Source organism: Trichomycterus rosablanca, chromosome 10 (genome assembly GCF_030014385.1).
Source record: "Trichomycterus rosablanca isolate fTriRos1 chromosome 10, fTriRos1.hap1, whole genome shotgun sequence".
In the NCBI taxonomy this organism is placed as follows: Eukaryota; Metazoa; Chordata; class Actinopteri; order Siluriformes; family Trichomycteridae; genus Trichomycterus; species Trichomycterus rosablanca.
Genome location: NC_085997.1, coordinates 31,940,227 through 31,966,868, shown reverse-complemented (window position 1 = coordinate 31,966,868; position 26,642 = coordinate 31,940,227). Strand labels below are relative to the sequence as shown.

At 42.2% G+C, this 26,642-nt stretch overlaps 1 protein-coding gene across 1 annotated transcript in view; it reads left to right on the top strand.

Moving 5' to 3' along the window:
• The window catches only part of trrap (transformation/transcription domain-associated protein), a 104,382-nt gene that overhangs the window by 70,156 nt on the left and 7,584 nt on the right, over positions 1–26,642 (top strand). Inside the window, exons 60-67 of the mRNA XM_063003169.1 lie at positions 2,289–2,490; positions 7,379–7,540; positions 11,557–11,647; positions 13,065–13,264; positions 14,228–14,489; positions 21,833–22,058; positions 22,674–22,891; positions 25,199–25,383. Of these exons, the coding sequence (XP_062859239.1) occupies positions 2,289–2,490; positions 7,379–7,540; positions 11,557–11,647; positions 13,065–13,264; positions 14,228–14,489; positions 21,833–22,058; positions 22,674–22,891; positions 25,199–25,383 (1,546 nt within the window). The remainder of the gene's footprint in view (positions 1–2,288; positions 2,491–7,378; positions 7,541–11,556; positions 11,648–13,064; positions 13,265–14,227; positions 14,490–21,832; positions 22,059–22,673; positions 22,892–25,198; positions 25,384–26,642) is intronic.

Here is a 26,642-nt window from a genome sequence, read left to right as displayed (position 1 = left end):
AAGCGTCCGGCTCTGTGCACGTGTCGGAAGAGCCACAACCATCACATGTCCCTTCTAATATAATATAATCCATGGAGGATTGCAGCTGTAGAGGCTGAAATATGAATTTGGTAATTGAATATGACTAGACTGGGAGAAAATTGAGAGAAAATGTATAAGTAGAATTACAAGTATAAGTAGAAGTTACATAGCTCTATTTGCAGCCACCAGATTCAGTTAAACACCTATATTCACCAATTTTTTGACTCATCACTCTTATTATCAAACCGCTAAATGAAAGATGTAGGTTTTTCTTTTAAAAGGATGATGGCCCATCTTTCCAGGACAGTTGTTGAATCAACATCACTGTACATTAAAGATGTTCTGGTGGCGCCTTACCAATAAGCTCTGTGTTGAGCGTTTCCATCAATACTTGCAGGCCAGACAAGTTCCAGAAATAATTTTAGTTTGTCATTATTCTGACAAGGTTTTTCCAATGTCATGTGTCTTGCTGCCTTCCACTACATAATCTCCTCAGCAGAGGGACTTTAGAATTTGCCCTCGCCGGGGTAGCGATGCCCTCCAGGCTGGTAGTGACTCATGAGGGCACTGCTGAATCAGGGGTAACTGATTAAAACAAGGCTAAATAATTAACTCAATCTCAATTTATGAAATCTCTGGCATCAGCAGAACTTTCCTCACTCTCAGCAATACTTAATGTAATCATTGCATGTTCACTCTTGGTGAATATTAACAGGGGATTTGATGAAGAAGGGGTGCTGTCAGAGGGAGGCTTGAAACACTTGACTGGGCAGAGGAGTAGCCACACACCCTGTACCTCAGTGTGTGTGTGTGTAAGTGTGTGTGTAAATATACACAGTAAAGTCCAGAATGAAGTGAATGCTTCAGTGGATGGCGGGTTCCCTCGCTTCCCATTGCAATCAAGTTCAGTCCTGTTGCGTGCCACATACTCATTATATGTTGCTGTTTTCAGTTGTTGCCCTTGGAGACGTTTCACATTGGTCTGCAGTTGGAGACTTGTGCGTGGGATGGTGGTAATAACTGAGGCTTTAAGCCCTGCTGCCGCGTTCCCGCTCAGCTGTTTTTAGTCTTTTATAAAGTCTTTTATGAGCTTCTCTTCTAAAAGTGGCTCTATAACAGACTAGAGAGAAGGCTGATGAGAGGCTGCAAGCTTGATGACAGAAAACATTGGACTAATGTTAGTAAGTCTGAAGCTGTCTGGTCAGCTTTCCAAATTCACATCAGGTTTATTATACTTGTGCATGTCTACCCAAGGAGGTTCATGTATTCTCTCGGCAGGCTGTTAATTATGCTGTCATTCAAAAAGTTAATCTTTCATTCTTCATTACCCATCAACCCGGACAAGTGAATGAAATGATCATGTGAGAGAGAAATGTTAATTTGTACTAGAAGTATTAATACATAATCAATTATTACTTAGAATGTGTAGATGTGCTTAGGGCATGATTGCTAGTAGTCATATTCCAATATTCTACAATGAAATGTTACTGAAAAGTGGTGTATGAGACGTCAATGACCTTGTATGACATCCAAAACCCAGTTCTAGCTGGTTTATACCAGTTCCTGTACTAGCTAAGAAATCTCTGTTAATGGTGGAATCTTCCACTGTTCTACAAGGTCACTGATGGGAGTATAAAGGGTGACTTTTTTTTTTTCTCTATTCCATCTTATTGCACTCTGAGTTTCCTTGTGAGACTTTGTTAGTGTGATCCTTCTCTGCAGACAAGAGTAAAACTTTTTTCTACTCATAATCCATATATACACAAGATGCCACATAGGACACATCAAACTGACCCATACCTACCTGCTAAAAGAAGACTAGACCCCCACTTGCCCCCTCTGTAAATGAAGAACTTCTAGTAAACACACCCTCTACTCATGCCAACAGATGAAGACCATCAGAACACAGTTTTACAGTACGAACAGCTACAAGAAATCTCCACCTCGGTACCCACCCCAAAAACTGATTAAATTCTTGGAATCACTTGCAAGTGAAAACACCATATAAGTTAGACCCCCATAGTCACACAAACACTCTTAACCACCATACGCACAAGAAAGCAAATCGACCCACCACATTGACATTTAAATTATCTATTAGCTTGCCATGATAATAGTCATAGCAGCTGACATGGCGTTAAGAATTAAACAAACAAACTCATAATCCAGTCTCTGAGGTATTTTAATAAAGGTTTTTCCTTCCACACAATCATCAGATCATTCATCAGATACATTTTTTTTTATGTGACACTTCCTTTTCTCTGCAGATCTGAGGAAGCCAACAAGGCCTTCTCAGCGGCTGTGCAGATGCATGACGTGCTGGTGAAGGCCTGGGCCATGTGGGGCGACTACTTGGAGAACATCTTTGTGAAAGATCGCCAGCTGCACCTGGGTGTGTCGGCCATCACCTGCTACCTCCATGCCTGCCGGCATCAGAACGAAAGCAAGTCACGCAAGTACCTCGCCAAGGTGAGAGCCCTCGTCTTTCAGCATCTTATGTGCTCGGGTTGAGTGATTCCTACTCCTTACTTAAGGTTTTTAAAACTTTTTAACAATTAGGTCAAATAAGCACATAGAGAAAATAAACATAAAATTACTGAAAAACTGAGATAGCACAATCTTATAGGGGTTAAGGTCCAGTTTAGTACAAAATAAAATACAAAAAAATAATTATAATAATGCATGTTCTGTTAAGAATATGTAAATAAATAGCCAGTCACCCTTAAATAACTGAAATATTTCATGTTTTGTCTTTTATGATAAAGGTATGTGAGCTTAAATCCATTAATTGACTGGCTTAGGGTTGCAAAAGTGAAAAACTAAGCTACTGCCAGATACAGTGGATTTAGAAAGTACTCAGACCCATTGCATTCCTGAACTCTTTATCAAGTCAAATTTATTTGTATAGTGTTTTTACAATGGACATCGTCTGAAAGCAACTTAACAGAATCCAGGGCCGACAGACCCAAAAAAAAAAACCATTGAGCAAGCCAAAGGTGACAGTGGCAAGACAAAAATCTCTTCAAATTACAGGAAGAAACCTTGAGAGTTAGACTCAGCAGGGACCCCTGTCCTCCTTGGGTGACCTGGAGAATAAGTTGAATGACTTGGACTTACACAAATCAGATTTGTGTTGGGTATTTAATTTTAATTGAATAAAATTGCTACTTTAACCATTAATCTGCCCTTTATGACCCATAATGACAATGTGAAAACATGTTTGTGACTGTGTGCCTTGTTAGGTGTGTGCCTTTTCAAACTGTCCAATCCATTCAGATTTTTTGGGCAGTTGTAGCCTAGCAGTTAAGGTACCGGATTAGTAAGCAGAGTGCCAGGTTGCCACTGTTGGGCCCCTGAGCAAGGCCCTTAATTGCATAGACTTTAAGTCGCCTTGCATAAAAGCGTCTGATAGCCCAGGTGGCACAGCAGGATATTCTGCTTGCACACCAGCACCAAAATTGAGTGTGCTAAATCAGGAGGAAAATGGAGAGAAAATACATTAAAAAAAAAAAAGCATCTGCTAAATGTTGAAAATGTACATTTCAACCGGTAGACTCCAAATGAGCTCTAGACCCATCTCGAGGTTCATCCTAATACACCCGACCAGCATTTGGATGATGTAAGCAAAGGGTGTAAACACTTAAAATGATTTTCACCTGATCACGATGGGTGATTATTGCATTGTGAGTCTGATTTTGACTAAATATAATTGCATTATACTCGTCTGTCTGCACTTAATGTGTTAAAGCCAGAGGTCTGAATACCTTCTGATTCCTGCTGATACTGTTGTAGGCTTTAAGAATTAAAGGCCCTATATAATAGCTTCTGTTCTCGTGCTGATTGCTGTCCAGCCTGTTGGAACCTTAAGTAGGCTCTCTGATGGCCCGCTCTGTCCACTGCTGCACTGCTCTTTTTCTGTTTGTCGCTTGAATGCTCGTTCTTTCTTCAGACCCGCCGCATGCTGAGACACCCTGTTAGAATTACTTGCACCCCCACTGGTCCTGCCAGATCCCCCACCAGCATCTAGGGGTTAAGAGCTTAATTCCACCCCTGTCAGTTCAATCTAAGCAGCTGTGTGCAGCCTGACCCCCTTTTCTCCATCAGAGAGACGCCTGCCTCAGTCAATCAATAAACAGTGTGGGATCCGTTATCAGCGGGTCAGAAGGAGAGCAGCCACACTCGCCTTTATATAAGCAGCGGTACCTACAAAGTGGGCTTGTTCCAACCTTCAAACAGCTACAAACTCGCTTTTATAGTTTTAGCAGGGCTAGTGCTATAATAATGACCTAAGTGGTGTTTTATAGTCGTCTTGTGGTTTGTTTGGACCGTTTTAAAGTCACACTAATAATTTTCATTGCCTGTATTCAAAATACCCTAAATTTCCACATAACAGCTGAATTTGAATTAGATTTTTGCTGTAAGGGGTTGGCTGGCAGCCTGTGATTAGACAGGTATCCATCAGGCAGTTGTAGCCTAGTGGTTAAGGAACTAGACTAGTAATCAAAACGTCACTGGTTTAAGCTCCACCACGGTCAGGTTGCCACCATTGGGCCCTTGAGCAAGGCCCTAAACCTTCGATTGCTTAGATAATATACTGTAACAGTAGTGTAAGGGTTTGCCTAGTGCTGAAAATGTAAATGTATTCTGTTTAGGGTGTTGCTGCCTTGCACTCAGTGGTTTTGGAATATCGTGCATACATCATACATACAGAAACCCTGACAAAGATGAAGCTGTTTTACTAAGCTGCATTGAACGTGAAAATTTTTCAAAGCAAATTCAAAGATGTTATCTGACCACATTTAACACAAAAAATCAAACACCTGTTACAATAAAACACATTCTAATAGAACGCCCCAAACACACCAAGGAAAGACAACAAGTACTCATGCCTGAAACCACAAAAGAAATTCTTACACAAGAACAGTTTTAATCTGTTTCAGCAGAGATGTTCACAAAATAGTCTCAAAATACGAGTCCAAGTCAAGTCACAAGTCTTTAGACTAGAGTCCGTGTCAAGTCACGAGTCAATATAATATACACAAAACATATATTGGAAATGTAGCATAGAAATAAACAAATAATATCTAAGTATAGATAAAAACAACAGATTAGCAACTGTATTTTGCCATTTTACTTCATGCCTTTACTTTGTCATTGTGCAAATTAATGTAGCTTCTGTAACAAGAAGGTACCAGTTAAAGCTTAAACTGATAAGTTTTGTTTTCATTGCAAAACAAAAGTGCGCAAAATCCAAAACACAGCAAAAAAAAATATCATAACCACTGCTTACCTTAGCTTATGTTCTTCCAGATGCTATTAAAATTATAACCGTGTGTTGTCCCATTAGGAATATTATCCCTTGTTTTGTAAATGTGCTTATAATTAAAAACCTCCAAACTTTTCCCGGTTGTGAAGTAAAACACTAACGTTAGAAAGCCAATTAAGCGTTTCATTGACACATCATCTGTGTGATGCAAACTGAATAAATGCAAATAACAGCATTTCTTACTAAAAATTTAAATCAACACATGCTGACGCTAGGGACTCTTGTTGTTTATAAGTCTTTTTTTTTTGCAAGTCGTGAGTTGAGTCCGAGTCATTTGAAACGAGTCCGAAGTCGCGCTGTGCAGCTCTGTGTTGCAGCCATAAAAATAAAAATGAAAATATTAAATGGACCAAAATATAAAGACAAGATAAAATAGACAGAAACATAATACCTATTTATGCCATTAAATGAGACGTGTGTTAAACATGGCGTTAAAACCCAAATAAATAAATAAATACCACAACATATGCTAACCAACTGGATTAGATGGGGAAAAAAACTTACAAAAGTCCATTCAGTGCAAGATGCTGCAGTTTTGCATATTAGTGGCTAAAATGTAATTTTGGCTTGTATGGAACCAAGAAATGGTTTATATGGAACAAAAAATTTGAAAATGTGCTTTATTTGAGCATTAGCAAATGAAAGTGTGAGTGAAATGAACCCTGTTGCGGTTGTGACGGCCGGGCGAGATGAACCCCGGATAATGGCTGTAATTACATTATTAAAACTGATGTGCAGTTTTGTATGAACATCGTACACATAGCAGTGTGCGCTCGGGTGAGTGCTCTGCTCTCTCGCTCCAGTTGCTCGTAGCTTTTTTTTCCTGACGTTCGTGGAGGGCGTTCGATCACACAGGGAGCGCTGCTGGACGACGGCGTGCTGCACATAGCCGCTGGCCGAGTTTAGAGATAATAAATGAGAATAGATGGCTGTGATTATCAGTAATTACCCACAAGCTATTTGGCCATGGTGGCCCATGGTGGGGTTCAGCGGTTAATGTCTCCATCAGTCCCTTCAGGGATCATGCTCCAGTGCATCAGCTGCCAAAGCTTTAAGGCGCTTCTAACAAGCGGGCGGAGAAGTTGTGACTGGTAGTGGAGGGAGGTGCTACTGATATGACTTTAGATGCCATCAGAAGTGCTGTGTACGGCTGAGCGAAGATCCCTCGTTCTGACGCTAAGATGGGCGAGATCAGACCGGTGTTGTGTGGAGGATTTAGGGATGGAAGTGGGTGGACATGTAAATAAGCTGTGCATGCACAAACAGCTGCTTTCTTGCTTTGACACTCATCAGACACTCTTGTCAAAATGACTTCAAGGTTGTACAAAATTCAGCGGGATATTACACTAGCACACCAGCGCCGAGATTCTGAACCCCTCGGTTCGAAACTCAGCGTTGCCACCAGTCAGCTGGGCGCCATCTAGCAGGCAGACATGTTTCTGCTAGGGCGGGGGGCAAGACTATGTGAGTGGGGTCTTCAAACGCTGTGCAAGGACCCTGATTAGCAAATAGAGAGGCGACTGTGCAGAGTGCATAGGCGAAAAAGGGTTCTGCTAAGGGCTGCACGCAGGTCGGAGGAGGCGTGAGCAGCAATATACCCCCCTCTACTGCGATCAGAGATCCCCCAGCAGCGGAAGACAAATGGACTACGCAAAATTGGGAGAAAATGCATAAATTATATTAAATTAAATTAAATAGAAACAAAAAGATTGTACACAATTGCAGTGGGTGGTATTGTAAAACATGTCCCTTTTAAAATTCTGTACTCAGTTGTTTTACACCAGGTCTTTTTTTGTGTCATCGCAGACCTACTGTATAAGTTGTGATGATACAAGTGAATTCAGTTAACAACAACAATTAAGCCATTTAAGCAGTTGATAAAAATGAAATGAAAATGCAATATTGTTTTATGATTTGTCTTCCATTAGTTGGTAGAAATAGGTTTGGGACACATCCAGTCAGCTCGCAGACAGCAGCGCCTCCTTGTGATATGTCTGTTTACCACCTTTGCGGTTTTCTTTCCTGTCTCAGGTGCTGTGGTTGCTGAGTTTTGATGATAAGAACACACTGGCTGATGCTGTGGATAAGTACTGCATTGGGGTGCCACCAATCCAGTGGTTGGCTTGGATCCCTCAACTCCTGACCTGTCTGGTGGGCTCAGAAGGAAAGCCTCTCCTGAATCTCATCAGCCAGGTAAATCCATTCTCAGCTCTTTGTTTCAGCGTTAATCTGATTTGGTATCCTAAGAGACAGACAAGGCTTGGTAACAGTAGGAATGCACTGGTGTTGTCTCATTCTTAGGGATGTCAAAGAACTTTGAGAGAACTTTTTAGGCTTGCATAAGGAAGGGCATCCGGAATAAAATAGTGCCAAGTCAGTTATTCAGACCAGGATGATTTGCTGTCGTGACCCCTATTACGTGAGCAGCTGAAAGAAAAACAAAACAAATTACATCACTTTTTACATAGTCACCTTGTAATGCATTGTCCCGGCGTCGTACCAACTTTTAATGTCATCAACAAAAAATGTGTGTAGCCACTGATGCACCGCTGCTTTTACATCACCACCACATGAAAATCTTCTTCCCCTTAAAGCTTCTTTGAGCGTCCAAAAAGGTGTAAATTAGATGGCGCTAAATCCGGACTATAAGCGTCTCTCAGTCTCTCAGACACGACCAATTACTACTCCTCCCACCCTCACCACTTCCAACCAAAATATAAAAGTGCGGAAACTTTTTGAAGATCCTCATATATATTTATTTATTTTATTTGATAGTTTTTATAAAGGGATCTGACCATCTCAATCGACTGCATGATGTACATCTCCCTTACAAATGTAGACTTCTGACTTCAAGTCTATAGGTGTTTGGACTCGTCTGTATATCATAGCCTTTGTCCCTAAAACTAATCAAGATCAGTTTAGATTAAGGTGCTAAGGTGTAGTGGTAGAACACTCCACCCAAATCTCAAGTTCATTAATCTCAGCTCTGCTATCAACTGGCTGGGCGCTTACGCACACTGGCTGTGTCTGTGAGGGGTGGGACAACGACTAAACAGGGTTTCCTCATAAGTTCCGCAATCATGGCCTCTGCTGGCTGATCGATGCCTTGGGGGGAGTCCATGCACGATATGAATCCCCATATGAACCTCGTGCAGGTAAAAAGATGTGGTTGGTAATGCCCGCTTGGTCAGGTGGAGGTCTGCACCAGTAGAGCTGAAACACTATGGGGTGATTAAATATGACTAGATTGGGAGGAAAATTGGAGGGAAAATGCATATAAATACAAAAAAGCGTGCGTATGATTCAGTTCCCCACTTCTAATTATGTATGCAAATCATAAGTAATTAATTTTGAGTTAATATCCAGTGCAGGAACAAAGCTGCAGATTAAACAGACTAAAAGTTTCCTTCCTTGATGGAATATTATTTGGGAACGCTTTAAGAAGCACCTCCACTTCAAAGAGCAGCGGCGGCTCCGGGAGACCTTCGTCCCACAGCAGGCTGAGATCTAAGCTTTTAACTGAAAGATCTCTCTCTTCCCCCTCCTCTGTCTGCATGCTTAGCATGCCGCTGCCTCTCTCTTCTTTCTCAGGCAGGTATACAGGCGCAGCGACTCCTAATCTTCCAATTTCACCTCGAACGTTCCCTGCCGCTGGAGGTGCTTTGCTGGGGAGATTAAGGCCACTTAAACCAATAAGCACCAAATGAAATGGAAATGTTTGCATGCTGCTGTCTCAATTAGGAGACTTGTCAAGGCTAGTCCGGCCACGCACGCACCTCGGCGCAGAAGGACGCAGCGAGTTTGATGTTAAGCACAGCCCCTTGATGGAGCCGATTAAAGGGCGAATGGAGGAGCTGTTCGGATGGATTGAAGCGAAATCTCCAGTGAACGGAGCAGCTTAATCTCCAGAGCTGAATTATTCAGCGCTGCTTTGGTTGGCCGCGCGGTGTAAAAACGCTCAGTGAAAAATTCATGTGGGTGAGCGACGGGGTATTCACAGATGAAACAGACCTCTGCATGCATGCGTGCATCCTAAGATGGGACAGGCTGCGTCTCCAATTATTGTGGCCATCCTGTCTTCATCTCGGCTTTCATTTCTAATGTTCCATTTAAGCTTTTGATGGAAAACCAAAGCCACAACTGCAGATCTTTTCATCTTGAAGCCATTTGTGGCTCTGAGGTGTCTTTTTACGCCCAAAGGAAGCCTCCAGGATGGATTCAGTGTCCACTCTGATGACTGCTTTTGTCTAGGGCAGATTAGAGAGCGGACGCACTTGTCCTGTCCACCCTCATCACTCAAGGGCATCTTTCCACTGTGCACGAAATAACATGAACTGATCAAACTACGTTTCATTGGAATTGTGTTCTAGTTCACGTTCAAACTGGGACAGCGATGAAACTTTGCTGCTAGCACAGCGGCCGGTGACACAGTTGTTAAGGTTAATTCAGACTAAAAACCTTTTTGATTTTTTTTTTGGCACAGACATGCTTCTATTTTCAACCACTCAATTAATCCCCATCTGCTCCACACAGCGTGGGATTTATCTCCAGCTTGTAGGAAGCACTTTTATGCCATTTGATTAACAAATGCAGCGTGAATACTGACAAATGCTCATTGACCATGAGGTTTTTTTTAAAGGCTTTGACTGATCATAATTAACCCAGGCTGAGAATTACAACCACTAGATAGCAAAACGAAACAGGCGTGAATCCAGCTTTTATGAGATCAGAAGCTGAATAAAGCTTCTATTTGAGAGACGGTTGAGAACTACTCCACCCATCCTCCACGCCAATATGTGGGACAGTGGTAGCCTAGTGGGTAGAGCTTTGGGCTGTCAACTGAAAGGTTGAGAGTTCTTATCAGGGTTCTGCCATGCTGCCACTGTTGGGCCCTTGAGCAAGGCCCTTAACTCTCTCTGCTCCAGGGGCGCCATACGATGGCTGACCCTGCGCTCTGACCCCAGCTTTCAAACAAGCTGGGATATGCAAAGGAAGAATTTTGTTGTACTGTACATGTGTATATGTATATATGACAAATACAGGCGCTCTATTCTTTCATACTTTTCCTAAATTTGTCAGTGATTTCTGCTTGTTAGGGTCTGTCCATCAGTCTTATATATTAGGTGGCTCCACTTCGGATTGTTTTGATCCGCATACCTGATTTGGCACAGTTTTAAGCTGGATGCTCTTCCCTTATTATTTTATCCAAGCTTATGACCTGCAATTAAAGCACAGAGTCAAATGCACCTCCTAATGGCTAATCTGTTCAGTCATCCTACCTCAGCCACAGCACCAAGATTTAAACCCTGGATCTCAGCGGTAGTGGGCTAGCGTATTATGAGCGCTGCATATTTTACTCTTCATTTACTTTAGAAAGGGAATAAAGCATCGGATTATTATTTTTTCTCATGTTGGTGTATTTGACTGTCGCTTTTTGTTCTTTTATATCAGAACTTGAGGCTGGACAGGGCATGTGGCAGCAGTGGTCTGCTGTACGCCCAAAAAAACACAAACCTGCAGCAATGTCAGTGATTTGCTGCCCGCTTGTATAAAAGCAGACTTACTCAAGTTTTAGTTTCTTGTGCTGCTTTCACATCACAAAAAACTGTTGGGCCAATATATGTTTTCTCAGCCACCACATGCTTTCCATTTTAGCTACTGTTCATACAACACAGCCACTGTATGTATGAGCAATAGGTGAAGCAAAACAAGCTGAAGTACAGTAACATCTGTAATCTAAAGAGACAGAAACCTGACCGGCCCAAAAGCAAGCAAAAAACACTAACGTTCATCAAGGTGTGAAGTAAAATAGTTTCATGACCTTGAGCTCTGATTACAGCTACAGATATTCTTCCTAGCTGCGCTGGTGTAAACGGCTGAGCCGGGTTTTGATGAATAGGCTGCTTTTGCTCTCTAATACCGGCTCTCTCTGCACCCCTTCAAGGGCACTGCAGATCTCACAGGGAAAGGCCCGTACAGACTTGACAAGCTTTTACCAAGTGTCATATTGAGCCATGGTTTTAATCTGCCTTTGATTTTCTTTTTTTTTCTTTTTTTTTTTTTGACCATTTCGTTGCTTCTCCTCGCCGCGGTTTCATTTTCAAAAGCCCCTGCTATCGCACAGCGGTTTAAAGACATGTCAGCCGTGCTCCTCCAGCGCCGGTCCTGCAAGGACCATCTAAAGTGTAATCTGTGCCCGTGTCTCTCAGGTGGGACGTGTCTACCCTCAGGCTGTGTACTTTCCAATCCGAACCCTGTACCTGACGCTGAAGATCGAGCAGAGGGAGCGCTACAAGAGCGGTGAGTTGGATGTTGAAATGGTTTGAGCAGATCTGACGCTTATTTTAGGATTATAGTTTACTGGGTAATATGAAGTATTGTGTGTTATCAGCCCTGCCCTCATGCTTACTAACAAATGTTGAATTTATATTTTTGTGTCATGTTGGTAAACATCTCGCTCTCAAGTGATCTAGCTGGCAGTCATTAGGGTATTTTAATATGTACAAAAAAAGAAAAAAAAACATAATGAAGTGGTGACAATATTCATGATTTAGATGTTGGGGGTAAAAAAAAACCCAAAGGTTCACATTTATTTTCACTCTAGAATTTGACATATAATGCTACAAGTGTATCTCCAGACCTGTACAGATTTTTGCTGCTTTTAATTAAGAAATCTGTGTAATGATAAAACCTAATTATTTTGTGTAATTATTGTTTCATTGACAAAATAGTCCTGTTTTTTATAGAAATAATCACACAATGAAAAAGAATGAAAGTATTTAAAGTTTCATTTCACATGTTATGATAGTGTTGGCTTGCAATTAAATAATTTGATCTGAATAAATCCTTTTTAGTCAGGGACCATAATATATGTAAATATATTGTCATTAATGTCATTAACAGGCCGCTCAGGTGGCGCAGTGGTAAAAACACACACTGGAACCAGAGCTGGGATCTCGAATACATCGTATCGAGTCTCAGCTCTGCCTGCCGGGCTGGGCTAAGCGGCCACATGAACAACGATTGGCCTGTTTTTCAGATATGGGTGGGATTAAGCCGGATAGGCTCTCTCTCTCTAAACTAATGCAATTACGAACTCTGCTGGCTGATTGATGGCGCCTGCACAGAGATGAGAAAAGAGTTCTGTCATGGTGTGTCTCTCCGTACACAGTGCTGAGCTTCACTGCACTCGTCAAAGTGTGGGTGATAAGATGCATGCTGCCGCTGCCCATGCATTTGTTCTCCTCAAATCAGAGCGGGGATCGGCATTGGTGGAGAGGCAGCATGACGCAATCGGGCAGTTGGACGCGCTAAAAAAGGGAGAAAAAGGGGAGAAAAATACATAAACAAAATATATTTAAAAAGAAATTAACATACATGTGCAGTGTTATTCCTAAATTATTAAAGTATGAAGTCAACAGAAATACATTTAAATTATTTAAATACGCTGAATAAATTACAATTGTGAATTATACAATACAATTGATTCACCAAAATGTATTAAATGGATCACAAGTAAAAAGACATGATAGAAATGCAGGATAAAATCAGGGATAAAAACGTATGTCGGCATGTTTAATCTTGAGAGAAATAATCTTGATTATTATTTAGATTATTACGTTATTATGAAGTGCTTACTGTAGTACTCTGTAGTAGTAGTAATGTGTGCTGACACGTGTCCTGGTTGTGATTTTGTGCTTGTCTGTACCCGTCTCAGACTCGGGACAGCAGCAGCCAAGCTCAGTGGGGGCCCAGTCTCACTCAGCATCAGATCCAGGCCCCATCCGGGCCACAGCGCCCATGTGGCGCTGCAGCCGCATCATGCACATGCAGCGAGAGCTGCACCCCACCCTACTGTCATCTTTGGAGGGTATCGTGGACCAGATGGTGTGGTTCCGAGAGAACTGGCACGAGGAGGTAAGCTTCACCGCCAACTGGGATGTGTTTGTTCCCGGGAGAGCTGATCGACTGTGTTTCGGTAACACAAGCCTAGGTGTGGATGTGTGATTAATGCGTTATATATATACCTGTGAACTGAATCTCTGGAGTGCTCAGTCTGTTTCAGTTTGAAATGGGACACGATCTATACGAGATCGTATATCATATATAATAATAATAATACTGTCTGATTAATGGTAGTGCAGGGGTACGTTGTGGTTTTGTGAAGCTCATGATGTACATGGATGTATTTATTCAGTTCAGTCATTTAGCAGCAAGTTTAAGAGTCCTGAAGTAAATTGTGTGCCTTGTGAGGGCCAAGTGCCTTCATGTGTTTGGCTGTGCTCGTTTTCCTTTATTTGTTTGTTGTTCTTTAGTTCACCTTCAGTTTTACTCCAACTATATAATCATCAAGGAGCAGAAGTTTGTGTCTTAGCATTAAAAGCTCTTGTAGCTGTCTGTACCTGGTTGTTTTCAGAGTCATTGTTGGCCGAATTAAAGCCGACACAGGCCCTGAAGCAGGGCTCAGTGAGGCTGAAAAGTGATTTTCAGTCCTGGAAAGGCCTGTGCTCTCATGCTAATTGGGTTGTGGTGTACAGAGAGGTGTGATTGATGGCTGTGGAGAGTGAGAGGGACTGGGCATTGGAAGATGGACAGCCCATGACAGTAGCAGATGCACTGATGCATAGGTGCTGGACAGGAATGGGAAGGGGTGGTGGGCACACTGTCCTGTGGGATGCTTCTCCACATCTGGCACAATGAGAGAAAGAAAGGAATGTCAGATCATAGAAGGTGTGATTGAGAGGCTTTAATGTTGGGCAAATAAAGGCAGGAGAAATAACAAACTAATTCCAGGTAGTAATAAATGAATAAACAGTCAAATATAATTGTATAATTTTTCCATCACCCAGAACTGTTTGTTACTGCCTCTCTCCCTCTCAGGTGCTGCGGCAGCTTCAGCAGGGTCTGGCTAAGTGCCACTCGGTGGCGTTCGAGAAGAGCGGCGCAGTATCTGACGCTAAAATCACGCCACACACGCTGAACTTCGTGAAGAAGCTGGTGAGCACTTTCGGCGTGGGATTGGAGAATGTCTCTAACGTCTCCAACATGTTCTCCAGCGCCGCGTCAGAGTCCCTGGCACGACGAGCCCAGGCCACTGCCCAGGACCCTGTGTTCCAGAAAATGAAGGGCCAATTTACAACAGGTCAGTACGTGCACAAATACCTCCAAGCATTTTCTTCTCTATTTTAACATTTTAGAGTCATATGATAGTCATTTTTAGTAACAGATTTTTGAACAAACATTGTGTATTACATTTCTTTGTGTGTGCATGTTGTTTTTATTCTTTTTTGGGGGGGGGTGATTTACCTAATTTGACACAGTTTTACACAGGATGCTCTTCATGACACAACACTCTTTATTTTTATCTGGACTTCAGACTGGCACTGATAGCACACTGACCTCCCAGTTCACCTCCCAGTGGCTAGGTTGTTTGCCTGAATGGCCGATATCTCCCCTGAGATTCAAACTCTGATCTTAGCTTTTGTGGGCTAGCTTATTTTAGTTCATGTCTTTATATTGTTTTTTCCTTTTATTTTCAACTGTTTTGTCCTGGTCAGGGTCATAACACTGAGACTGAGGTAGGAATACTCTGGACAGAGCTCCAATTTATCATTGGGTTTTGGTCATTCCCTAAAGCAACAGGGCCTATCATTTCTGTATAGACAGCTGGCTAGCTTTCTGTATGTCTTTGCAAATCCGTGTGTTCCACGTACTATTCTAATTGCTGATTATTTAATCGGTGTATTACATATTTAATTTGTTCGCCTCTTTTCTTGTCACCAATCAACCGTTCAGGCGAAGCCTCTCAGCTTAAACAGTGCACTTACATGCAAAACCAGTTAATTTAGGCTTTTTATGGGTTGTAATTGTGTCTCGTTTCTTGTCTCAGCAGTCAGTCTGTTATTCATTTATTAGGATTTTAACATTTAATGTTTTACACACTTTGGTTACATTCATGACAGTACAGGTACTTGCTGGTTACACAAGATTTATCGGTTTAAGTCTTTAATGTCATTGACAATTTTGTATCTCCAATTTACCTCACTTGCATGTCTTGGGCTGTGGGAGGAAACCAGAGCTCCCGGAGGAAACCCACACAGACAAGGGAAGAACATACAAACTGGAAATCAAACCCAGGACCTTGCTCTGCCACAACAGTGCTACCCCCTGAGCCACCATACCGCCCCAGTCTGTTATTAAAAAGCCTGTTTCTCTGGTATATTTGATCTGGTTCATTAGCTGATCTCACAGACTACCTTCAGTCATGGCTAAACTGTCCAGAACAAAAGTTAATAACACACCCTTATTTAGCACCCAGGAACAGCGTTCGTGTCCACTCCCTTCAGTTCTCCATGTGTAATTAACCATCAGGAGCACAGGATCTCATCTCGCTGTAGCATCCGGCCCACACGGGAGCTTGCGTGCTGCATTAAGCACGCCCGGCTCAGAGATAATTGGGGCTGCGAACCATATGATTAGATTTATTAGGTGAGAGAGGATGGCTGTAGGACACTGCGGGTGGGTCGTGTTCGGCTTCTCTTGATTGTGGAGGAGTTCATTCAGCTCTGTACTTCTTAATTAAAAGTTTCACATCAGTTGCTCAACCAAAAAAATAAAACAAGTCACCGATGGAATGCCTGCAGAATTGCTCTTAAAATGGTTCTGTTACTGTCGGCCGCTGTCAGCTGGTACATTTATTGACCTCAGTGTGAGGATTGATTTGGGTACGTCAGCACTTTGTTGTATATTATTATTTTGGCTGCTTTTAAGTTAATTTTGTACATATTGCGCAAGAGCAATGGGACAGACACCCCCTGCTTTTGCCTCTTTTTAGGGAGAATCAAGAATAAACTGTGGGTACAGCTTTGGGTTATCAACTACCAAAGGTTAAGAGTTTGAATCCCAGCTCTGCCATGCAGCCACTGTTGGGCCCTTGAGAAAGGCCCTTAACCCTCTTTGCTCCAGGAATGCCGTACAATGGCTGACCCTGCGCTCTGATCCCAGCTTCCAAGCAAGCTGGGATATGCAAAGAAAGAATTTCATTGTACTGTACTTCTGTATTATGTATATATGGCAAATAAAGGCGTTCTATCCTAATTTAAACGTAGCAACCACTGTTCCATATCCTCTACCTTTCCAGTAGGCTTTGATTTTAAAGGGCAAAAAATCTGGTCAGCTTAAAAATCTCCTACTACTGTTAATATTTTATGTTTAATGTATTTTATTTCTGTATAATTTAGAGGTATTTTTCTCTTTATTTACTTGATTTACCCCCTCTATCTGCTAATGTAGTCGTTTTCAATTCCCGATTGTGAATCCGCTGCTGCTTGCACAACCCTGATTTGATCAAGGAGAACCCCCTCTGACTGTGGGGGTTAATTCTGTGGCTGGTTCTTACCACCTTATCCATCCTTCTTTCCCCCACCTAAAAAAATACTCAACCAGGCGCCCAGACCAGTCCTAAAGATTGCATATCGCAGTGGGAAGAGACTATTCCTCCCTCAAACAAACACCCCAATTGTGTTTGTGTGGATGCCCAGTCAGAACTTGAATTCGAACACTCTGCAGTGGTGCCTGCACATATGAACCCCAATTTGGGGTCAGTTAAGGGTATTTCTTAATAGTTTTCATTATTTTCAGTGAATATCACAGCATTTTAAAAGTGTTACGATTGTAGCTTATTCAAACACTGATAGACATGGGAAAATGCAAACACTGTTTTGTTATTTGGGTGCTTTTACTGGGGACAGACTGCAGCCATTTGTATGGTGCCCCTAGATAACACAGGGTTAAGGGCCTTGCTCAAGCGTGCAGAGCCAAGATTTGAACCGACAATCTTCCGACTAATAGCTCAAAGCTCTACCCACTAGGTTACCACTGTACCACTTCATAGTATGCATTATTGAACCACTGGTGATGCACTAATTTGGCTCACTGTTAAGTAAATAGTTTAGTTTATTTACTCATCTCAGGATGCCATTTGTGCTATAATCTCTATATTATTTCCCCAGACAGTTAATGTAGATGTTGTAGCATCAAGGATGTGCCTCTCTATCTGGCCCCATGCCCCTCAGACACACTCAGTTAGTTCTATAATGTGCCTGACTGGGCTGGTTGCACCATTGAGACACAAACTGAAGCTTTCTCAGTGGTGTTTCGCTACATTAGATGCCAGTGCACCTGAGCAGTCACTTCAGTCGGACCCATTGTTATTCATTGTATTCACGCCAACATGAAGCTCCGGTTATTAAAGCCAGTGAGTTTGCTGGAAGGATTAACACTTTTCTCTGGACAGCTTCACAGTCTGGTTTAGTTCTCGTAATGCCAGCTTAATCCCATTGGGAGTGCTGTTCCAAGGTGTGAGGCTGCACGTGTGCGGACAAGGCCCTGAGGGACCGCGAGAGGCGGGAGGCTGTAAAACAGATGTGGAGGGGCCAGCTGTCTCTATGCAGCGATGCAGAGCCTGTTCCCTGGGCACGCCGTTCCCGTCTGGCACTGCCCTGCTGCTGAATGCCAGTTAAGATGAAGAGGCAGCCATGCGAGCAACCCCCCTCTGTATCCCCTCTCTGAGCATCATTCTCTGGGTCGTAAAAGGAAGACGTAGGCAAGAAAATATCATTTTATTCACTCGAGTACGCGCACACTCACGGCACACATAATTTGGCAGGCAAAACCCATTTAATCCGATCACCGCCGCACCATTAGCATGCTTTATTGCGAATGGATGCCAGGACTCTGTGTCTGATGAATTTGTATTATTTGTCCTGCCTCTTCCTCTAGAATCTCCTTGTCCTCTCAGCTTTTTAATCTAATCCATCACACCTGGATGAAAATGCATCCCGGCCATTACTACCCACTGCTGCATTTTCAAAATCTGATTGTGGGGAAAGTAATGTCACACCTTAAGGCTGAGCTTATGAAATATGTATTACTGTAGTCGCTGAGGCCTCGCAGGTGTGCCCTCGAGGAGCTGTAGGATGCTGGAAGCCCTCGCTGTATGGGTTTGACTCAGGCCAGGCTGACTTTCACCTTAACGCTGAATGTAAAGCAGTGCTTGTGCATGGTCACCTGACTCACAAGTTGTCAGCCGTGCTTTGCCAGTCCAACACTGGCTGTTATTTGATGGATGCTGTTGTGTCTTTTGGTTAAAGAGCAGGGGGGTCACGTGTTGGAGGTTGTGGCTCCCCTGAGATCGGAAGTGAAGGACTGCAGCAGTAGAGGCCGAAATACGAATCGGGTGATTGGAGACGACTAAATTGGGAGAAAATTGGGGTAAATGTTTAGGAAAATAAAGGATAGATAAAAGGCACCTTTACCCTGATTCATGTTATCGATTAGCACAGAGACTGATGAAGTGCTAGACTTTAAAGTTTGATTGATTGCTCATTGACAAGAAGCTCTGTTTAGTGTGGAGTCACCTTTTACATGCAGGTGTGCCCTCAAGAAGCTGTAGCAGACGGTTGGAAGCCCCTGCTGTACAGGTTCGGCTTAGGCCAGGCCGTCTTTCACCTTGACGCTGAATGTAAAGCAGCGCTTGTGCATGGTCACCTGATTCACAAGCTGTCAACGGTGCTGTGCCAGTCCAACACTTATTGTTATTATTAGATGGAGAAAAGTCTAGTTTTGTCTTGTTGTTTTGGTGTCCACTGGTTAATGAGCAGGGAGGGCAAGTGTTTGAGGTGGCTTGCGATTGGAGGTTGTGGCTCCCCTGAGGAGTGGAGAACTGCAGCACTAGAGGCCGAAATACGAATCTGATGATTGCAGGTGACTAAATTGGGAGAAAATTGTGGTAAATGTATAGGAAAATAAAGGATAGACAAAAGGCACCTTTACCCTGATTCATGTTATCGATTAGCACAGAGACTGATGAAGATGAAGTGCTAGACTTCGAAGTTTGATTTATTGCTCATTGACAAGAAGCCACGCTCTTGTTTAGTGTGGAGTCACCTGTTACATGTAAGTGTGCCCTCGAGGAGCTGTAGTAGGATGCTGGAAGCCCTCGCTGTACGGGTTCGGCTCAGGCCAGGCCGACTTTCCGAGAGCTTGTGCATGGTCACCTGATTCACAAGCTGTCAGCGGTGCAGTGTCAGTCCAACACTGACTGTTATTAAATAGAGAAAACTCTTGTTTTGTCTTGTTGTTTTGGTGTCCACTGGTTAATGAGCAGGGAGGCCAAGTGTTGGAGGTGGCGTGCAATTGGAGGTTGTGGCTCCCCTGAGATCGGGAGTGAAGGACTGCAGCAGTAGAGGCCGAAATACGAATGGGTTGATTTGAGACAACTAGATTGGGAGAAAATTGGGGTAAATCTATAAGAAAAAAAAGAATAGATAAAAGGCACTTTTACCCTGATTTGTGTTATTGATTAGCACAGAGACTGATTAAGATGAAGTGCTAGACTTTAAAGTTGGATTGATTGCTCACTGACAAGTCATGCTCTGTTTTGTGTGGAGTCGTATTTACATGGACGTTATCAGTGTTATCATCAGGAGCTGCTTGAAAAGTGTCGTGTTTGTCTAGTTTACACAGAAATGCAGTGAGCACTGCACGACAAAATAAAACCATAACTGTAATGTCACATCAGAACGCTCATCTTGATTGGTTACTGGTTGTTTGACACTCTAGTTTGGGTGGCAATATGCTTTACAATTCAGACTAGTCTAAATTATGAACGTAATTTTTTTTATGCTTTTCACTGGTTATAACTTTTGTTAGATATAATTTGATTTTGTTTGTAGGCCACTTAAAGAGGATGGAGGTCCCTGTTAAATCTGGTCCCTTTCAAGGTTTCTTTCTTCTAATTTTAAGGGAGTATTTACTTGCCACTCTTGCCCTTAATCGGCTCAACAGGGCCTGTATTCTGTAAACTTGCTTTGCAACAATGTCTATTGTAAAAAGCACTGTACAAATAAACAGGACTTGATTGTTTAGTCTGCAGAAGCTTTGGTATGGTATACTTTAGAGTTGATCATATAAAGCCTGACTTATTATGGTGTTTTCATTGTAGATTTAATTGTGTAATGCAGTCCTGTAATTTAAACATTTATTGACTGAAGTAAAGAACTTTTGTTTGACTCCTATTATGAGTCCTACACGACTCACTAGGCTGACACATTTTCTAAAGTGTTTTTTAAGGCTATAGAATTGATTGTGTTTTAGTAGCAGTTGTATTAATCTACTTATTTCCAAAAAAAACAATATGGTAGCCCGGTGGCTTGGTGGGGTAGCACTGGTGCCTGACATCATGAGGGTCCTGGGTGCGATTCCCAGGTGGAGCGTTCAGGGTCCTTTCTGTGTGGAGTTTGCCCTTTGTACACACCGCCCAATAAAATTATAGGTCAGTGATAGCTCAGTGTTTAAGGTACTGGACTAGTAGTCAGAAGGTTGCCGGTTCAAGCTCCACCACTGCCACTGTTGGGTTCCTGAGCAAGGCCCTTAACCCTCAACTGCTCAGAAACGTGTTCAGTCATAATTGTAAGTCGCTTTGGAATAAAGCGTCTGCTAAATGCCGAAAATGTAAATGCATGTTCTCCCTGTGTCTGCGTGGGTTTCCTCTGGGAGCTTCAGGTTTTCTCCCACAGTCCAAAGACATGCAAGTGAGGTGAATTGGAGATACAAAATTGGCTGTTACGATATTTGACACTGAATTTGAACTGTTGAATCATGGGTAACCTGTAACTTTCTGTCCTGTCATGAATGGAACCAAAGTGTAAAACATGACTTTAAAATCTTATTAAACAAACAAAAACAATTAAACACTGCTTTAATGCAGGTTTTCTTCCCATCAAAATGTCACACTGAACACTGATGTTATTACAAGGGGCATAAAGACTGAGATGTTTCTCTTTTTCCCTTTTTTTTCTTTTAAGTCGTGCATCAGTATGCATGCCGTTCACAGCTTTAAGACTTGACTGACAGCTCGGAGTGACAACTGTTTGAATTATATGCACGTCAACCAAATATTTAAAGACATGTCAAGGCAAGAATTGTCATATCTCTGCGAGGTGTGGACAGTCGTGGGTATTGTACCAGGGTAGAGTTGAAATGAAATGGCGATCACCTCTCTGACAATGCTTTTAACTCCTCAAGGGTCATAACAGTATTATGAAAGTGGAACTGGTTTTAGCCCGTTTGATAAAGTCGTGCCCTAAGGTCCTTTTTCCAAATTGGGAACATGACTTTTCTTAAGCTGGCATCTTTTGTGCGTCCTTGCTCAGCGTAATACACAATGTCATTTAAAAGTTGAACTGAGCATTTAATCCTTTTCACTCCCCTCTCGATGCCCTGTGATCTTATCAGCAGACTCACATCACCGGAGAAACATGGGAGGAAGTGCGACACTACACTTCTATTTCCTGATTTGTTGATAACCTCTTTCTCTTTTTTCTTCCCTGCTCTCTGTTCCTCTCCCTGTGTGACCTCATCCAAACTACCCACCTCTCCCTGGTCCTCTTGCCATTTCTGACTGTCCTCTGTTGACCACTGCAGATTTTGACTTCAGCGTTCCCGGCTCTATGAAGCTGCACAACCTCATCTCCAAACTGAAGAAATGGATCAAGATTCTGGAGGCCAAGACCAAGCAGCTGCCAAAGTTCTTTTTGATCGAGGAGAAATGCCGCTTCCTTAGCAACTTCTCGGCTCAGACGGCTGAGGTGGAGATCCCAGGAGAGTTCCTCATGCCCAAGCCCACGCACTACTACATCAAAATAGCAAGGTGATAAAAAATACACTCACGTACTGCAGGAATATAAGATACAGTGCTGTGAGAGGGAAAAAGTAATCGCTCCTTGTTAAATCCCTTGTTGTTTCATTAAGTACATTTTCTTTAGTCATGAGTAGTCATTAGGTGTGACGTGACTACAGCAGAAAGTGTGAGTTGTTTTTCACACCCATGTGCTGTTACATCTGTTCTACTGACCAGATATAATACAATTCCAGTTGTATAATGTACATATTTGAATCAAAGTTTTGTTATTCTAGTAAGAGCTCATTTACATGCACTTGTTGGGTGGATGTAAAACATCGCTTTAGAATCACCTAACAAACTGAACAATTACGCGTAACAGCGCAGTGGAATGAATCTTTAAGTTTAAGAAACAGCTACGTAAGCTACATAAACCACTTTAAAGTTTGTCATACAAAAGTTAACAGTCTTACATCAAAGCCTGTATCACACCACCCATCATTGATTATTACCTTATAGCCACATGCATGTTGTATTTCTTACATTAAACACTTTGTATGTGTTATGGTTTCAATTGCTGTCACTTCCCAAATAGTTCCGTTATTTCTTCCATGACCACAAGATTTTTATGCTCTCTCCCGTTAGGTTCATGCCGAGGGTCGAGATAGTTCAGAAGCACAACACGGCCGCTCGCCGGCTCTACATCCGCGGCCACAACGGGAAGATCTACCCGTACCTGGTGATGAACGATGCCTGTCTGACGGAGTCACGCAGAGAGGAGCGAGTCCTGCAGCTCTTACGTCTGCTCAACCCTTGCTTAGAAAAGCGGAAGGAAACCACCAAGAGACATCTCTTCTTCACAGGTACCACCACTTCTACCTGATACCACTGTAGTAAAGAGTAGTAATACGAGGGGTCGTTCATGCCAGGTTTAAAGACTTTATCCATTTTTCGTTAAGGAGATTTGGAGAAGCCCAAGCTACCCTGTGATTAATCAGACTGTTCTGAATTAAGGCTTTGATTTAACTGATCTTAGCTGAACAAAGTTAATCATTGTTATTCTAAAAATCTTTTTAGAACGTTTTAATCCTGATTTGATTTGCATGGAGCTAAATGGCCTACTTTATTCCACTGAGTGGGAGATGGCAGTGATATTAGTGTGAGGACAGACTGTAGGACAAGGCTGTGGTGGCTTAACCCCTCTCTCCTGTATTAGGAGCAGTAGGAATAAGAAATGACCTCCACCCTCCCTGTGCAAATAGCTGCATGATCTACATTTTTCTCATGACAGACATTTAGGACATTTCTTATTACGCTGTCCTGTAATTGATTTTTATGTCTTTTGTTTGACATAAAACTGCGAAAGAAATGTTCCAATAATTCCAAATCTAGCTTACAAAATCTTAGGGGCTGCACGGTGGCTAAGTGGGTAGCACTGTCGCCTCACAGCAAGAAGGTCCTGGGTTCGATCCCCAGGTGGGGCGGTCCGGGTCCTTTCTGTGTGGAGTTTGCATGTTCTCCCCGTGTCTGCGTGGGTTTACTCCGGGTGCTCCGGTTTCCTCCCACAGTCCAGAAACATGCAAATGAGGTAAACTGGAGATACTAAATTGTCCATGACTGTGTGAAGATAAACTACCGTTTCCTGTCATGAATGTAACCAAAAGTGTAAAACATGACATTAAAATCCTAATAAACAAACAAAATCTTAGCTTTCATATACATCTGGTACAGTTCCACCTCTTGTGTTATGATTCTTGTACTGTTTTTCACCTCTTTTTGTTCTGTGTAATTTTCCCAGATGGTTGCCTAATAATGTTACTTCATTTAAATACATGACAGTCAACACATGCTTTTTCTAGAATGTGGTTAAATGAGCTTTTCTTCATGTTTTTATGGAGCTTGCTTTGTACATAGGAAAGGGCCTTCCCTAAACTGTTGGAAGCATATCATTTTCTATATACAATTAATGTATTACAGCTGTTAGCAAATGTTTTGGCTGAAACACAAAAGTTCAATAATAATAATAAGGGGCAACCCAATACTTCTGTCCATATAGTGTACTTAGCATTGTACTCTTGTAGACAGTGGTAGCTCAATGCTTAAGGTTCTGACCTGCTAATCAGAAGGTTGCAGGTTCAACAGTAGCCAAGTTGCTACTGTTGTGCCCCTAGGTCATTATCCCTCAACTACCTGTGTTGTAAGTGGCTTTGGATAACAGTAAATGTTCTCTTGTATTTGATATCTGACCTGTTTCCTTTAGAGCTTTGTACGTAAACTAGGAGCATCAGCCTTGCTAGTACAGTGGTACCTTGGAACTCGACGTCCCCTAAACTTGAAATCTTTGAAACTCGATGCCCTTCGTTGAGAAGTTTGTACCCTTAAACTTGTCGTTTCCCTTAAACTCGATGTGTGTGCGATGTAAACAAAGGGGTAAGCGTTAGGGCGCATTCACATGAGAAGCGGCAAAACTGCCTTTGCGCTGCTGTGCTGTTTTCTATGGAGTGAAGTGCACTTTTTTATATTATGTTTTTGTTATTTTTCAGTGTATAAGTGTCAAAAACAACCCCATTGATTTGCGTTAGTCTAAAATATATGCAGTTTTACAGGACCATGGAACGCATTAACAGGTTTCCCAAACATCCTTATGGGAAAAAATACCTTGAAACTCAACGTCTTTAAACTCAGTGCCACTCCCAGAACCAATTAATGTTGAGTTTCAAGGTACCACTGTACCAGTCTTCCAGGTTTGCTTTGTATATGTTACTGGTTAACTGGTTCCTCAAAACAGTTGAATAATGGATGGCACATACTTGTAGTGTGTTAGTAGTTTCTATGCCATGCTAGTGGGTGTTTCTCACTGGCTCTCTCAGCCGTGGATTGTTTTTATTTAAAAAGGAAATGGCCGGGGAATTGCAGTCTCAGTTCTCTCCCTGTGTAAATGGAGCAGTCGTATCGACAAGAGCAGATCTGCTGAAAAGTTTTGAGAGTATATAATGGATGATCTTAAGTTTGATGTAATCCAGGCTTCTGTGTGCTTTTCTGTTTTCCCGTCTCTCGTTAATGCACTGCTCTGAGGTTTGGGGTGTGTATTTCACTTTGATTCCCACAGCTCCATCCTGGCATGTCTTTGTCCGACTCCATTAAGTGTTGTTGTGTTGTTGTTGCTGCAGTGCCCAGGGTGGTGGCCGTGTCTCCTCAGATGCGTTTGGTTGAAGATAACCCCTCCTCTCTGTCTCTGGTGGAGATCTACAAACAGCGCTGCGCTAAGAAAGGCATCGAGCACGACAACCCAATCTCACGCTATTATGACAGATTGGCCACGGTACAGGCCAGAGGAACACAGGCCAGTCATCAGGTAAACCACTTCTGCCGGACAGTGCAGATCATAGAAAAACCTGGGGGGTGGAGGGAGGGGTGGCATGGGTTTTGTATTGGGCAGGTGCCATTCACTTCAATAACATTATATGAGGACAAATAAAAGTAGATCCCTGATTTATGGGTATAATATTTACATTGTTGAACATTGTACATTGCTTTACATTTAACATTGTACATCTTTTTCTTCTGTCCAATTAGAAAGCAGTATGTTAGTAAAACTAGTTAAATGTAATTAAACTAGAGATGGGACAATCGATCGGCTATGAATCGGTATCGGCCGATTTTTAATCAAAATATGCTATCGGCGATCGGCGATATTTCCTAAAAGTAGCCGATCCGATCGTGTGATATATAAAGACCACGTTAAGTTAACAGCTCAGTGGATTGATCCAGACTTTGAGCTACGAAGCACCAACCATCACATCACCATTCATCAACCATCGTACAGAAACCACAGTGAAAGCTCTTCATGACCTAAAATAACATCATTAACGTTGTGCATCATACATACGATGTAATTTTGCTGATTGTAATATTTACTTTAAAAAGATAATTCAACCCGGTCACATCTGAGTCGATTCTATCAGCACGTTATATAAACTCCTGGTTCACTTTGGTAAATCGTGAGCGGTTCTTACTTGTGATGTAGATGAGAACAGAAAACGTTACAGAGCCAATCAGAGGCAAAAGTTTATTCATTACCAAATTCGTTAGTTCAGGATCATCTGCTGAACTTTTAGCTCCTTAGACGGAACGAGTGTGACGGTCGGTTACAGATCTGTGGTAATAGCAGTTTAATTAAGCTTTTTAATGAAGCTTTTTAATGTAAGAGAGTCACACAAAATGTTCTGTAGTAGCTGGTGTTTATTTAAAACCACGACATTTAATTAATAACAGTAAACACGGAGAGATAACTGAGAAGAGAAACTTACGCTTCGCGAAAAATGACTCGTGAATCAATGAATCACTTATAGCGATACAGTGAACAAAGCGTATCTTCTAAAGGCGCACACACACACACAAACACGCGCACGCTGCTCCGGTTTATCTTCACTGTGAGGCTCTTTTTAAGTTTATTTATTTTATTTACTGCTAACCCCCCCCCGATCGCAATCGGCTATCGGCAGATGTCCCTGAAAGGAGATCGGAGATCGCAATCGGTGCCAAAAACCCCGATCTTCCCATCTCTAAATTAAACTATGTAATGTATGTAATGTTAACTATCTTATGTAATTA